Genomic DNA, 16,205 nt, shown 5'->3' with positions numbered 1-16,205 from the left:
GAGCCATGACATTTTTTTACACGTTAAGGGCCCTTATTCTGCTTGGTGCGGCCGGAGCCGCATATGCGGCTCCGACCGTGCAGGCGAATCCCCGCCTTCCATACAGATCGCCACGGCCGTCCGTACGCGGACATGTGGCGGTCCGCATGAAAATGGCGGGGGATACGCCTCCACCATCTTGGAGCAGCCCCCTGCATTCGATGGTCGCCGACCATCGAAGGCAGGGCCGCACGCTCCACCAGCTCCCGCAACCATAGACCTCACGGACACTTGATGTCACGGCGATGTCAGATGCCCGCCCCCAACACATGCGTCACAGCCTCATTACCATGCGTACGCCCCGCGTTTGCATGGGAACGCCCATGAAACGCGGGGCGTATGCATAGGGAAATGAGGCTAAGTAGCCCCTCACGCCCCTATCCACCCCCTTTGCGGCGGTAAAAAAATTTGTGCAGCGATTTCGCCTGCACATGCGCAGAGTGCCCTCTGCACATGCGCAGAGCGAAAACATCGGCGGAACGGCCGCAAGCGGCCGTTACCGCTTAGATCGGAATAAGGGCCAAGGTGCTCTGATTTAAAAAAAAGTTTGGGAATCAACCATTGTACTAAACCAAAATGTGTCAGAGCAAAATAAGGGTAAAATAAATGCAACCGTCAAGCCTTACAAACCGAGCCCTTAATTCATCCAAAATCCATCCAGTCGCACTCTGAAACCCCATTTGGGAATTGGTATTATTATTGGGAGAATATGAACAGAGGGAAATAAAAATTTACAACTCGGTTTCCCCTAATGTATGTGCATTGTGGAAAAATAGCAGAATTTGCAATAAATAAATTACTACCCAGAGAGCCTAATTCATGTTGGCTCACAAAAGCTAAATTTATCTCTAATGGGCAAAACTATGTGCACTGCAGGTGGGGCAGATGTGACATAGAGAGTTACATTTGGGTAGGGTGTGTTCAAACTGAAATCCTAATTTCAGTGTAAAAATAAAGCAGACAGTATATACTTTGCACAGAAACAAAATAACTTGTCCAAATCTAATGGTGTGTACCAGCATACGATTTTGACTATATAGTAAAAATTGCATCGAAATCGCATGCAGATTGCATGCGGATCACACAGGTTTTTTTACCTTGCGATCCCAATGCGCACTCCCAGGACAGCACAAATCGAAACCCAGATAGACAGTACAGCAATGACTATATAGTGGAAATCTAATGCAGATAGCATAAATTGTATGCAAATTGTACGAGTTAGCAAAGATTGCATAGCAAGTCGAATAGCAAAGGAATCTCACCGTGTGTACACATCATAACGCTCTCTGCACATGTTGCATCAGCCCCACCTGCGGTGCACATGGTTTTGTCCATTTTGTCCAAGGAGTTTGCTTTTGCAAACCAACCTGAAACCCCCCCCCCAAATTTCCTTAAAGCAATCTCCAAAATATTTTAATAGAATTTAATTTCTCCATAACTTACACTGAACATTAAGTGAGATTCATAAGGATCAATAACAGTGCATCGAGAATCTTAGTTCTTAGACTAATTGCAGTTCTTTAGTAAAATCACAGTTTATTGTAATCGTAATATATACATAATACATATGCATTAAAATATTTTATCGCGCAATAAGGTTAGAACAAAACATCTATTGCAGGAAAGCACTTGTTTTGCTTGGAGAGAAAAAATACTAAAATAATCTTTAATTTCAGTTCCTTTAAAACTCTTCATGAGAGCTCATAAAGAAGAGACATCAGAAGGACTGAATATTTATTTATTAACAGTTATTTATATAGCGCACGCATATTCCGCAGCACTTTATAATGCAAATATATGAACACTAACATCAGCCCCTGCCCCAGTGGAGCTTACAATTTATGGAGGTCATTCTGATTCACTTGGTCCCTGGCATGTTCACACAGGGGAAAGAAGTTTGTACATTGCGCATATTCGCATATGCTGGGTTGCTGTGCGGGTGCCTTAGGTCGGTCACTTGCATTATCACCTTGGTGCTCGCACAGGAGGGGGCAGGACGGAGGTGGGCAGGTGGGCGTTCACATACTCGCCCCGTTGTCGGACCCAGACGCCAGAGCGACACCATCGAATAATTTTGCCCCCAGTATCCACCCGTATGATGGGTAGGGGAGCCAGCATGCAGGCAGCAACAGAGTTGAGGTGGGAGCGCACATCATCAGTGATATAGCAGGTACACACTAAACCAATGTGAATGATCCGATTGTCTGAATGACAGATTTTCTAGTGTGTACCCAGTTAAACACTTCAATATAAAACAATGTAATACTGGAATTGCATCTAGAAAGTACATTCCACAGAGTGAAAATCAAGCATATTACATAAAATATGAAATATACCACCAGCACCTCTGTGCCCTAAAAAGCACACAGACACACACAACCGATATTCTGATCTTTTCGGCGCGCGCATTAGGACGAGGAGGGGGGATCTCCAGGAATCCATGACAAGTGAGGTGGCCACTCTACCGCTGCCCCACAGTACCTGCACCTAGCTTGCAGGTTGCCTGGAACAACATCCTGCCACCAACATTGCTCTGCTACCCATATCTGGCATCCCTGCACCCTAGACATGACATCATGATGTCCCTGGTTTGGGGGCAAAGGTCAGCACAGGGCACACTGCTTTCTTGATACAGTGCTGAAGAAAGACATAATCACGTCTGTACATTTGAACACTTATGGAATAATTTAATGAACCACTACATACTGTAATAATGACATCATAGTAATTTTAACCCCAATTAGCTATATTCCATTTGGATTTGGTACCATCGAGCCTCTAGTGTTTTACTGACTGCTCACCTGTTCCTCTTACAGGATATTCAAATATTATCTTGACTGGACCACTCTGAATAGTTGCAGAGATTTGGGGCCAGCTGTAATGATGCCAGAGCTTGCTGGACGTTTGGGTTCTTGACCGTCCAGCCAAATAGGGCATCATTATGTCTGGCCCTTAGTGTCCCAAGCTTTTTACCAGTAAAAACTAGTAAAACTATTAAAGTTTTTTTTTTATATGCCATCAATCTCCTCCTCCACACATGAGCATGTACCTATGCATTATATGGCGGACACAGTCACCACCATATAGTACATAGAGCATCGCAGCGACTGCTATATCATATAGAAAGCACTGCAATGACCACCATATAATACAGATATATGTACAGCAAATGTCATATAATACGGACAACATTACAGTGATCGCCACATAATACAGAGAACATCAGTAGCCACCATTAAAATACAGAGTATCAAGCTAAGAAGTGTGAATAGAAGTTGAACAATGGGACAAAGAACAAGCAGTATCTCACTGAGATGCAATAACAGTGCAGGGAAATTGACAATCCTTGTATATTTAAGAATAGTATTATTATATAAGGAAAAATTGACAGTGGCAAAAAGACAGTAGGCTACTAAACAAGCACTGTTACTAGTAATGCACTGGAGAGATGCAATAGTAAAAAGCATTGAATGACAGATTAATATGACTATGGGGGTAAAAATGGAAATTAAAATAACAATAATAATAATTATAACATTAGGCCACTGTAGCCTTCTAGGTTATAGGCTGAATCAGTTTATTCCAGCTCAGGAGAAGGGTACCAGGGCCAAAACCAAGGAAGGAATTGAGGTTAGGCTGAAATAGAGGAAAGGTTTGGCCAGCAGGAAGATAAAGGACAGACAATGGTGCTGAGTCTGAGGGAACAGCCTACATGAGGTAATGGGCAGCCTATCAGCCTGGAGTGGAGGAAGATGAATCTGGGAAAGATTGCAGTTCCACCTCCACTGATTAGAATTATAGAAACATAGAAACAGAATTTGACAACAGATAAGAACCACATGGCCCATCTAGTCTGCCCCTTTTTAAACATGTTGCCTCAATTGCAGTGACCGCTTCATTTGCAGTAGGTGTAGCAAATCAGTGAGACTTGGCTGGGTGGACGGTGTGTAGAACAACTGAGATGGGCACAGAGGGGGAGATTCTCTAAGAATCTCCGCCCCCCTTCGCAGCCCATCGCAATTATAATTATCGCATATGTTGTAACATATGCGATAATTATAGCAAGGGACAGCTCTTGCGTTAAGAGCTGTCTTTTGCGGTGAGAGTCGCCGGGTCCCAGCAGGTCCTGGCGGCTCCGCCCTCCCTCACACATCCGGCGCCGCTGCTGCTGCGCCGGGCTCTCCTCCTCCCTGCACCTGGAAGAGGATCAGTGCAGGGAGGAGGTCACAGGTCCGGGCAGCACAGCTCTGTGCTGCCCCGACACAGGTGAGGGGGAGGGGGCGATGCGGGGCGGCGGGGGTCCGTGCGGGGCGGCCGTTGCGGGGAGTTGCGGTAGAAGCCCATTGGCTTCTATGGGGCATTGCCAGATTTTTCTGGCGATGCCCCCCGCCGCGGTAACCCGGCAAGGGATGCTTACAACATCCCAAAATGCGGTAAAAACCCAGATAACAGGGTTTTTACCGTATTTTTAGCTTAGAGAATCTCCCCCCAGAGATAGCCCAGTGGGGGCTGTCCCATGTTCCCATTGCGCATGTCCATAGGTGCCGATTTATGTTTTTGCTGGTGGCTGCTCAAGCCAAACATATAGGGGAGTGGCTTCATGGGAAAGGGGCGTGGCCATAAAATAATACTGATTTATATTACGCAGCACAGTTGTCTCCAATATTCAATTTATGGCAACAGTGCCAAATACATAAATGCCCCCCACAGTGCAGGTACATAAATGCCCACACAGTACCTGTGCCAGCGACGAGGGAGGGGGAGTGCAGTGGGACACGGGCGAGTGGGCCGCTGCTGAGCGGGTGAGTGCTCAGGCCCTCAAGCACCCACAGAATCGGCACCTATGCACATGTCACAAAGTCACAAAATACACACTGAATATTTGCACTCATCTACCTTTGACAGATTTGTTTTTTGATTAAACTGACCTGAACAATCATCTGTTTTATACAAATGTATAACTTGATTTTATCTAGAAAGAAAAACAGATATATAGGATCTCATTACTTTTCTTAATGATGTGCATAAACTGAGCAATTATCTGCTCAATCAGCCAAACATCATCTGATTGGGCAGATAATTGTAGTTTATTGCCGTGACCAGCCACTTATTGTGGTTGGGTTGGACATGCTAAAAGCGTCCAGCATGTTCAATAGAATCAATTGTTCATCCAGGAGGAAAGGGGAAATGAAAAATGTAGATATTCTGGCCACACACTGTGAAATATCTTTGTATGTGGCCACATAATATGATGGTTCAAAATGTCTGTCAAGTGTGACAGATATTTTATCACTTATATTCACACTTTACATTTTTACTAAAACCAAACTGATTCTCCTTTGGTTCTGCTGACCAACGCAGCGCAATATTTGTGTAACCTAACATCAATGGTCATGCACTGTGACTCCTCACTTGGGTGGATATGTGGGAGGAGCTGCCTTCTATACAGTATTTTTAAAAGTGAGGACCAGCTGTCATAATTTCTGCACAAACAAGGTTTTAAAGGTCTGCAACAGGTTTTAAAGGTCTGTAACAATTTATTTCATACTCCTATGGAGTTTTGAGAAATCCTTGGTTGTACATACAGCTTGGTAGTATATACAGCTATTGGAATCTGGCAACATATACTGGAATCTGAGTGTGTGTGTGTGTGTGTGTGTGTGTGAGAGTGTGTGTGTGTGTATACATATTCTGCAGAAGAGTAAAGCAAAGACAATAAGATGAACTAGCAAATTTAAATGAGAAGTATACACTATTATTAAATGAATCAAAGGATATGAACAGCCCCTTGTATGCGATTGCGGGGATTTTCAAGGTGGAGGGGGGGGGGGGCAGGTGCTCACTTGGGCGGCATTTACCTGTTCGCTAGGAAGTGAAGATGTGCTGCCTAATGAACAGGTCTGAATCAGGCACAAATTTAGCTGCATGTCACTGACTGTAACTATATACTATATGTTATGTTCAGTTTTTTTATTATATAGTGTTTTCAGTGTCTGCTTATATAGCAGGTCTACTGTGTAGCGCAACTGATCAACGAACACGTTGGTGCTTTTTGATGATCAGTATTTCTATACATCCAAGGGCCTTATTCTGATTGACTCGCAAGGCTGCGAAATTCGCAGCCTTGCAAGTCCATCAGACGCCGCCCTCCGCCCGCAGTGCCGGCCGCCCCCCCCCCCGCATGCCATGCCCTCCCCCCTCCCCCCCACGGCTGCGAATGGATGATTTACATAATCATCCATTTACAGGCAGGGAGAAATCATTCGATGGTTGGCGACCATCGAATGATTTCTCCCGTGCACGCAGTTCAGAGTGACCTATATAGTCACTCTAAACTGCGGGCGTCCTGTGCAAGAACAGGGTGGGCACGGGAGAAATCCGGTGATGTCAGCCACCCCCCGCATGTCCGTCACCGCCTCATTAGCCAGGGAACGCCCTGCGTTCTCATGGCAACGCCCATGGAACACTGGGCGTTCCCATATGCTAATGGGGCTGCCCGGTGTCCCTCGCCCTTCTCCACCTCCCCCCCTCGGCATGTAGGGTGTGTGCACCCGGCGAACCGAAAGTTCCACCCTGTGTCTGCACATGCGCAGAAACGCGCATGCGCAGACACTAAACATCGTTCCTCTGTGCCAACGCACAGAGAACCAAATGAATCAAAATAAGGCCCCATATGTCATATAAGGGGTTGATTGTCACTAATTCTCTCTGGCAAGGATCTGCCTCTCATAAGCTGTTTAAAGAATATTAAGCAACGCTAAATCCTTGCAAGACTGATCTACTTAGCACTGACAAGCTCCTGTGTCTTTTTTCCCCGTAGGGTGACGGAGTGCAATCTCCATAAATGAAACATGCCAACCATTGCAAGGCAAAATCAGTAGTCCGAGTTCAAAATTAAGCTACCACCTACGATGACAATTGTGCAAGGTGCTTCCATGTTATAAAACACTGGTCTCTTGACCAACGCTGATGAAGCTAAATGCTGAAATTTCATACAGATGCATCATGGCTACCTTGGCATTTACAATGGCAGAAACACTTTTTAGAATCTTGAAAGTGTGATCTAGGGCCCAATTCAGATCTGGACGCTGGGCTGCGTATGTTTGGAGCCCAGCAAGCAGGTAAACGCTGCACATCCATTTGCAAACGCCCGCACAGAGGAAAAATCATTAGATGCTTACTTACCATCTTTCTCCTGTCTCTGCCACTCTCAAGGAGTTAAGCAATTTTGGGGAAGGTGCTGATGTCATGCACCCGCCCCTAGCAGACAAAGAAATGCCTGCGTTCAGCTGGACACTGCCAGCGTTTCTATGGGCCAGCCCACTGTTTTTGTGGGCACACCCAATAAAGGTACTCGCAGCCAAGCAATTCGCATTGCCAAAAATTTGCATGCACAGTAGGCCCACCATCGGACAGGGGCCAAATTCAGGCCTGTGCATGCAGGACTGAATCGGTCCCCTAATACTACTAAAGTGTGAGGATTTTTCCATTAGCTATAAAAATGACATCAATGTTGCACATGTATATGCGCTCCATTTTCTACCAGCAACTGTTCAAGCCCTAGCTTTTATAATCCACGTCTTGACACTGAATGTGCCCCATTCCTTTATCCTGCAGTCTTACATACAACATCAGTGTTGCTCATATACTACAAAAACATACATGCATACATATAGTAATAAAATGAGTGGCAAACAGTATGAAAGCAGAAATGTGTTTTAAAATACAGTACAATTCTACAAAATACGTTACGTATTGAAAATAGGATCATTCTGATAATAAAATGTATGATCAATAAATAAAACAATATAACAAAAATGTGTGATTAAAAAAAAAAAAAAAAAATCAGCATTCATGAGTTTAAAATCCCTATAGATATGAATGAAACAACCATAGATCTGTGATATAAATACCAAATCCAGGAATAGTCCAGCATGTAAAACCAAGAACCTGCCATACACAAGGGGCTGTTGTAGATGATGCTGGTAAGACACTAGGGAGAACCAAGATCTGTACAGAAGTTAGGAGCTTCACAATGCGAACGGGATGGTGTATAGTTATATTTCCAGACACAATGTATTTTTTCATCCTGTTTTGTCCCTGTATTTTAACATTGGTATTTATTTATTTTTTTCATTTTAGATTCTGGATGCCCGCTCCACATATATTAATAAGATTCTTTACTAAAACCAATAGATAAATGTGTTCAGGGGTCAATGTAAGTTGAAATGGTAGCACTGTGTACATCTGGGGTTCCCCAGGCCAATGCACATGCCACAATGCCAAGAAGTCAGTTCATGGATTTTGTGTAAGGCACATTCTACAAACATTTCTACAATTCTAAAGTACAGATGAAGATAATATTATATAATTAAATATCCATAAATAAGCAATGCCATCTAACTACAATGACTTCTTTACCATTCAGTTACATTTGTAAGTAATATCCAGATCGAGTAGTTAATTAAAACAAATGTTGAAAAAAGTATCAATAGTTACATAAAGGGGAACTAAACTACTACTTTGCTATGCTCTGAAAATATTAATCTATTGATTCTTACCAATTCCTTGGTTATTTGCCGAAAATCATGTACAGTATGGGGGTCAATTACAAGCTTAAAATGGTGAGCTTTACCGCCAAATAGTGTTAGAAATATAGGGACATGAGTACATTAGGCTGCAAAGTCTTAAGGTGTGTACACACGGGGGAGATATATTGCTTGCAATATATTGCTGAGTAATATATTGCTCAGTGTACTTGCAATATATCTCAGCAATATATTTCTCAGCAATATATTGCTCAGTGTCCAGTTTTTCAGAGGGACCAGCAATTTTCCCTGAAAATTGCTAGCAATTTTGACTATATTTTTTTTACCCTCTATTTAAATTCATTTATGATTGACATGGGTTGTGGGAAGTCCTTCTGGAAGGGAATAAAAGTGTATATGGTGTATATACAGATGTAGCAGGGGTCATCTTTGTAGGGGCAGGATAATCTAGCGGCAGCAGCCGCTAGTGCCCCGCTCCTGCCAGGGGTGTGGGGGCACAAGACGGCTGTGCGGCCCCTGCCACCCCGACACCAATGCCCCCTTCATTTATATTGAGCCCACATACTATTGGTGTGGGACAGCATGGTAATGCTCATGCTGCCCACCGATGGTGCAAATCACCATCGATGGGCAGCATGAACATAATCATGCTGCCCGACACCAATGCCCCCTTCATTTTTTTGGTTGTCACATACTATTGGTGTGGGACAGCATGGTAATGCTCATGCTGCCCACCGATGGTGCAAATCACCATCGATGGGCAGCATGAACATAATCATGCTGCCCGACACCAATGCCCCCTTCATTTTTTTGGTTCTCACATACTATTGGTGTGGGGCAGCATGGTAATGCTCATGCTGCCCACCGATGGTGCAAATCACCATCGATGGGCAGCATGAACATAATCATGCTGCCCAACACCAATGCCCTCTAAATACAGCCTATGCACTTACTGGCTAGTGCGGCTGTGGGGCTCGCAGGAGGTGTGGGTGCTGGCACAGTGGGGGGGAGATTTGCGCAGCAGCTTCTGTGCTGTATGCCTGGGCAGGGACGGAGGAGGAAGCAGGGGGGGGGCGTGTGTCACGCTGTGACAGGGCGGGTGGGCAGGTCCCGGCCGGCGTGTCACGCTGTGACAGGGCGGGTGGGCGGGTCCCGGCCGGCGCTGGAGGCTAGATATCGCTGGTCTCTGGTGCACAGTGCTTTGTGCACCAGCGACCAGCAATTTTTAGGCAGAATCGGAGGAGCAAGCTCCTGCGACCAGCGACCATGAAGGGCTGGCCGCGGGAGCGCGCTCCCAGCCATTTATCGCTGGCTGCACATTAAATCACTGGCAATATGGTCGCTGAGCGACCATTTTGCCAGCGATTTCATGCCTAATTGCAGCAGTGTGTACACAGCATTAGCAAGCATTGGGGCAGATGTATTAAGCCTTAACAAGAGATAAATGCAAGGGTGATAAGGAGAGATAAACGTCCAGCCAATCAGCTCCTTACTGACTTTTTTTCAAACACAGCCTGTAACATGACAGTTAGCAGGTGATTGGCTGGGCATTTATCTCTCCTTATCACTCTTGTATTTATCTCTTGTTAAAGCTTAATACATCTGCCCCATTATTAGTATTGCAGTGTAAGGGGCAACATTTGGGCAAGAATAATCTTGTATTGGAATTACATATTTATAAAGATTGGTTTCTAAGGAATGTGTCTAGCACCGAATGGTAAATAAGAGCACTAAAAGCTACATTAACCCTTTGAGTGCCAACATCTCTGTGAGAGATGTTCGAAATATCCTCTAAATATGCCAGCGTCACTCACATTTGTTATATAAATTCAAATAAAAAATGTGTAAAAAAAAAAAGATTATGGGTGGAAAGTAATGCCGTACGAATTCAGCGGCAGTTTGGGATGCCGGCGGAACTTTTTTTTAAAGAGGAATTAACTTACAAGGCTAGGTTTGGCAAGGCAAGGTCTGATTTCAGACCAGCATCCCAAACTGCCGCTGAACTCGGGCGGCATTACATTACGCCCCATATTTCCTATATAAGTTCAACATTACAGGTCATTATGTTGAATAAAAATGTTTGTTTGGCAATTTTCACATCCATTTTCATAAATTCACTTTGTACTCAAAGGGTTAAAAAACCTCTCCAAATAGAAAATACCAGTAGTTTATATACATAGGTATCACTGGCAGTGGAGGTGTACAATCCCTAGGGTCCCCCCATTACTCAAGCCTGCAATTTGTTAGAGCAGAGGACCACAATCTTGTAGACAGAGAAGTGATTTGGGGGTTCTACTTTTCAATGCCCAGATGTAAAACATAAATGTGTTAGTGATTATAAACCATTCACAGCAATGTGCAAAAAATGCATTCATTCATAGCCACATAATACCTCAATTTACTCTGAAGGACATCATGGAAATACCCCATTAACATTCACAGCATGTGACAGCAATGGATTTTAATGGCAGATATATATCACTCATTAGTAAATATAGCTAGTATTTTGTGACACTAAAATGAGATTGTCAGTATCCATTTCCGAATTTCGCTTGTGCTCACTGCAGTGGAAAGAAAGGCTGTATATCTGGTAGGTGCCATATTTCTATCACCCGTCAGTGGGTGTGATAAACTTAATGTCCATAGGTTTTTCATCTCTGTGTCACAGAGCAATTAGTACAAGCAGACTACACATCCTACTGCTCATTTTCTGTCTCTTATCAGGCGAAGGGAGACTCAGGCACAGATTGGTTACACTGTCTACATCAGTGCTGTGTTCCTCTATCCACCATAAAATGGCACTGGTACCTACTAACATACTCTATGACAAAGACAGACAAGTGGGAACATACAGTATGAAATAGAGAGATGTGCATAGTAATGCAGAGGATAAAAAGATAATAGGCAATTTAAAGTTAAAGGCATGAGAATGAGAACATTTTCTAGAGATGGTTTGCCTAACCTTTACATTGCAGAAATGATTACAGTTCAATTCTATACCTTGGGGTAGTAATTCAATATCCAATTAGCTTATATGGCAATTGTCCAAAGTTGCTACTACTCAGTACAGAATAGTGACTTGCTCACTGGCATTTGCTTGCAACTGGAATTCTACAGGAAACATTGAGTTGAGGCAACCCATGTAAAGTACATGAAATATACAAGGACACATGTACACTGCCAATGAGCCACAGCCATTAATATCATGTGTTAAGTCATTGTGATTGTTCTCTTTCAATATGAAGCAATATACTGTACAATCCAGCATTGCTATACAATGAGTGGATTGGAGATTTCATTAAGTACTTAACTGCCATTTGGGTTATTACATTGGACTATACCTCCAACTTATGTTCCATTGTTACTTAAATACTTGAGTGATTATTACCATGCCCTGAAATATTTTGTCCACACATTCACAAACTTGAATACAATTTACCACAATGCCTTTTTTTACCTCTATAATAATGCCGCCAATGTAGAGATGTATAAGGTCTATATTGGTCAATAACCAATCCTCATTGGCTGCCTTATAGCTATTTTCACATTTGTTAAAATTATGCAAATTATGTTTAATTTAGAAACATTTTCATCCCACATGGATGAATGTAAAGTTTATGTTTATTGGGGTATTTATCAAAGCTATAAGAGAGATAAAAATGTGAGAGATAAAGTACTAACCAATCAGCTCCTAACTGTCATTTTCCAAACACAGCCTGTAAAGTGTAAGGTATTAGCTGAGTGGCTAGTACTTTATCTCCCACAATTGTATCACTCTTTGGGGCTTTGATAAATAACTCGTTAAAATTAAGTGTGAGTAATCTCCATGTTTTCTGCCTCAACAAAATGTTACAATAACTGTAATATAACCTCCAATATTTGAAATAATTCACCATAGCTATCTACTATTTTTCACTTCCTCACACAAATGAATATCATATTTGTATCACACAAGCATCAGATATCTATATATTGTCACTTTTAATGTCAACTATTTCAAGTAACATGAATTGAACATTTGGACAAGAAATGACAACTTTTGACTGGTTCCCATTATGGTCAATAACCCTTATGTCCCCAATGTAGCGCTCACCTTCCAACCTGCAGAGCTGTTGCTATCACCCTTATCTTTGAAGTAAGGGACAAATCGCACCATCCAATCGTAAATTTGGGAAAGGGTCAGGCGTCTCTCTGGAGAACTCTCTATAGCCTTGGTGATGAGGTCAGCATAGGACAAGTTACCCCAGGCATTCCTACGTGAACTCTTGGCTTTGCGCATTTGCCCTGGGTCCAAGCCAGGAGGAGGCAGGGGCATATCCGAGGAGGGTTCTGGGAGTGGGGGCCAGGTGCAAGAACGAGGGCGACCCTGAGGCTCCACATCTGACTCCGCTTCCAATTTCTCCATCGCTGTCTCTCAAAAATATCCTTCTTTCTTCAACCAAAAAAATGACTTAAATCCGCATTTGAAATATGATTCCAGTAAAAAAAGGAAAAAAAGGAAAAACTTCAGAACAAGGGGAGAATTCAATTAAGTGAAATATGGAACTTTAGTACAAAATTAATTTCCCTTGAGGGCGGATGTATTTCTTTGAAAACGTGGTCAAGCACACTAAATAACTAAGAAAAATGTATACTGTATTTGCAAGTAGATTTGGAATGAGGCTTCAAACTGGCAAAAACATTTAAATGATGGAAAAGGTTAAATATTTTCAATGACTGGGGAAAATGTAAATTATTTAAAAAGACCAGTTTGTCATATAAATTAAGAAATTTAATTTTTCTAAACGTTTATATATATATATAAAAAAAGATAAATTTCACAGAAATTCAGTCCAGTTTTGGCAACAGCCACCAAAACATAAGAACTTGAAAGTCAGAACCAATACTATCTGCCAAAAGCTTACTTAATTGCAATAATTACAGCATCCTCAATAAAATGACAGACTTTGTAAGCATGTACTGTATCAGACTGCTAGTAATATCATTCTGATAAGCAGTTTAAAATTGAATTTGAATAGCCTGAATTTTTTTTATATATATATTTTAAATGTTTCATCTCTACATATAAAAGCAATTTGCAATACTATGCTCTATTCTTCATTAATCATCTTTTATCAAAATTGGTTTTCTCTAGCATGTATATAGGGTTAAATCCAAAAAATTATTTTGCGAAAAATGTAGATTCCAGATATGATCTATAACAAGATTTCTGTTAATTGAAAAGAGAGGTGTATTTGAAATCTGTCCAAAGAGGTGTCTAGTCTTGATCTTTTGCAGCAACAGATGTTCTATAGATGAAGGAAAAAAGGAAAATCCTATTACAATTCAAGGCGAGCAATTCTTCCGACCCCAAAATTTGATGGGCGGAGGCTGTGGGGGGAGCAAAAGTCCCCCCTCTTCAAATTTTTAAGTCACCCTTTAATAAGAAATTCATATCTCCTCTCTCCACAATTCTTGATGCCGGGTGGTTCCACCTTTTGTAATATTGGATCACACTTGCAGAAGTCAGCTAGTAACACACAAACCCCTTCTTCAAATCCTCACGCGTGCCCCCCTACTACAAGCCGGAGACACACGTGGGGAGATGCTGCGGTTTCGGAAAAAGCCGCTGAAAGACTCATTGTCATTGTAGTGATGGTCAGTGGGGAATTAATGGGGTTCGTCTGCCCCCCCTCCTGATTCTTGAGGTGGGCTCCGCAGGCAAATCAGAGGGATCTGCAGGGGATCCCTTGTTGGGAGAGAAGGAAGAGTAGCAGGCTGGGTGGGAGAGGAAGGGGTTCACACCTGCTTCACAGTGCTGATAAAGAAGACGCTCCTCTCTTCTTTCTCTTTGGGAGTCTCTCTCTAGCTCCCTCACTCTCCGGGTCTTTCTCCTCCTGGGACAGAGCAGGATTAAACCATGTGTTGGGATCGGCTTGCTCTGCACTCTTCACCTTAAGCATTTAGAGAGAGGGAGCGAGACAGAGAGAAATAAATAAATAAGATGCAGCCTTTGCTCCTCCTCTCCTGTCTCCTCCTCCTCCTGCTGCTGATGCTTGTACATGAGACACTGGCTGGGATTTTAACAAGGCTGAGAAATGTAGAAAATATAAGTGTAGAGAAAAAGACAGATACCTTCTACATACAAATGTGATATTAATTAAAAATATGTAAGCACAACTAAACAGTTAAAGAAGGCAATATATTTCAGGCAAAATACTAGGAAATGCAAGTGTTCTAAATATATTTGTATATGGCAGGAATAGTATAAAGATACAAAACATAACAAATAAATATGAAAATACATGAATACATTTGCACATTTAGGGGCAAACAAATAAATAAATCCTATTAGCCATATTACCTACATCAATGCTTAAATATAGTGTGTGTGATATTACCTACATCAATTCTTATTATATAGATGTATTTAACACACTATATATTTATATAGTGTGTGTGTTAAATATATCTATATAAATGGTAATGTATATATATGAGAAAGTTAAATGCATAAGGAATCATTTTCATTAATAAAAAGTACTGTTAACTGCTACAAGTCAAAATGATATGTGATAGTATACATTTAACATAAATCATGTATAAATCATAGTATACATTTAACATAAATCATGTTTTCACATTGCTTATAGTACTGTACTTGTATGTCACCTAGGTATAATGTTAAGCAGGAGTGCATGAGTGACCATATATAGTAATTAAGGTATATTAGTAATGATATACACATAAATGTGTAAGGTATACAGTATACTGTATGACAATACAATTGAACGCCAATGTAGTGCCACAGTATACAACTTGATGTGTCTAGGTGACGGTATACACTAATGCAGATGCAGTGTATAGGCGGCAGTGTACAATCAGATGTAGTGTATACAGTAGTTTGCAGAATCACATGCAATGTATAGGAGACAGTGTACAATTAGATGTAGTGTATAGGTTAGAGAAGCACATGCAGTGTATAGGAGTCAGTGCACAATCAGATGTTATACAGTAGGTTATAGAATCACATACAGTGTATAGCAGACAGTGTACAATGTACAGATGTAGTGTATAGGTAAAATAATCGTATGCACTGTATAGGAGACAGTGTACAATGAAATTGAGTGTATAGGTCACAGAATCACATGCAGTGTATAGGGGACAGTGTACAATCAGATGTTATAGGTTACAGAATCACAGGCAGTGTATAGGTGACTGTATTCGGATATTTAGTGTAAAGAAGACGGTGTACAATAACATGCAGTGTATAGATGACAGTATACTGCTAGCGTGCAGGACACGCAGGGATGTCTCACTACCAGGATTGAATAGTGACTACAAATTGTAGAGCTACCGGCGCCACCGGCCGGCGGCCACATTCTCCCCGCTATACGGATGACACCGGGTTGGGCAGTCAGAGGGCGGAGCACCTTGCAGACGTGACACTGAAGTCCTCCCCACAGCGGCCACGTGGGTGTGAAGAAAGGGCGTTCTGTTCCCGCCCACCCCGCTGATTTGGTCGCAACTTACCAAGAACATAACCGTTGGATGTCATACGCCAAGCCCCGCCTTCCTGCTCACTGATAGGCCTCGATGTTGAACCTTTCCACTTGCTTGGAATCTTGGTGGGTAGCC

The 16,205-nt window shown here is 42.3% G+C and overlaps 1 protein-coding gene across 2 annotated transcripts in view; it reads right to left on the bottom strand.

Annotated features, from left to right (window-relative positions):
• Positions 1–15,959, bottom strand: part of LOC146060314 (forkhead box protein O6-like) — an 86,921-nt gene extending 70,962 nt beyond the window's left edge. The window contains exons 1-2 of one of the 2 annotated variants that reach the window (XM_083173373.1): positions 15,890–15,959; positions 12,682–14,521 (exon numbers count right to left, since the gene is read on the bottom strand). In XM_083173373.1, the coding sequence (XP_083029499.1) occupies positions 12,682–12,993 (312 nt within the window). In that variant the 5' untranslated portion in view covers positions 12,994–14,521; positions 15,890–15,959. The other variant, XM_083173372.1, reaches the window with a different exon arrangement.
• Positions 15,960–16,205: the final 246 nt, after the last annotated feature.

Source organism: Crinia signifera, chromosome 2 (assembly GCF_055691185.1).
Source record: "Crinia signifera chromosome 2, ASM5569118v1, whole genome shotgun sequence".
NCBI classification, from domain to species: domain Eukaryota; kingdom Metazoa; phylum Chordata; class Amphibia; order Anura; family Myobatrachidae; genus Crinia; species Crinia signifera.
Note: the sequence above shows the minus strand (reverse complement) of the source record. Positions and strands in the feature narration are given on the sequence as shown.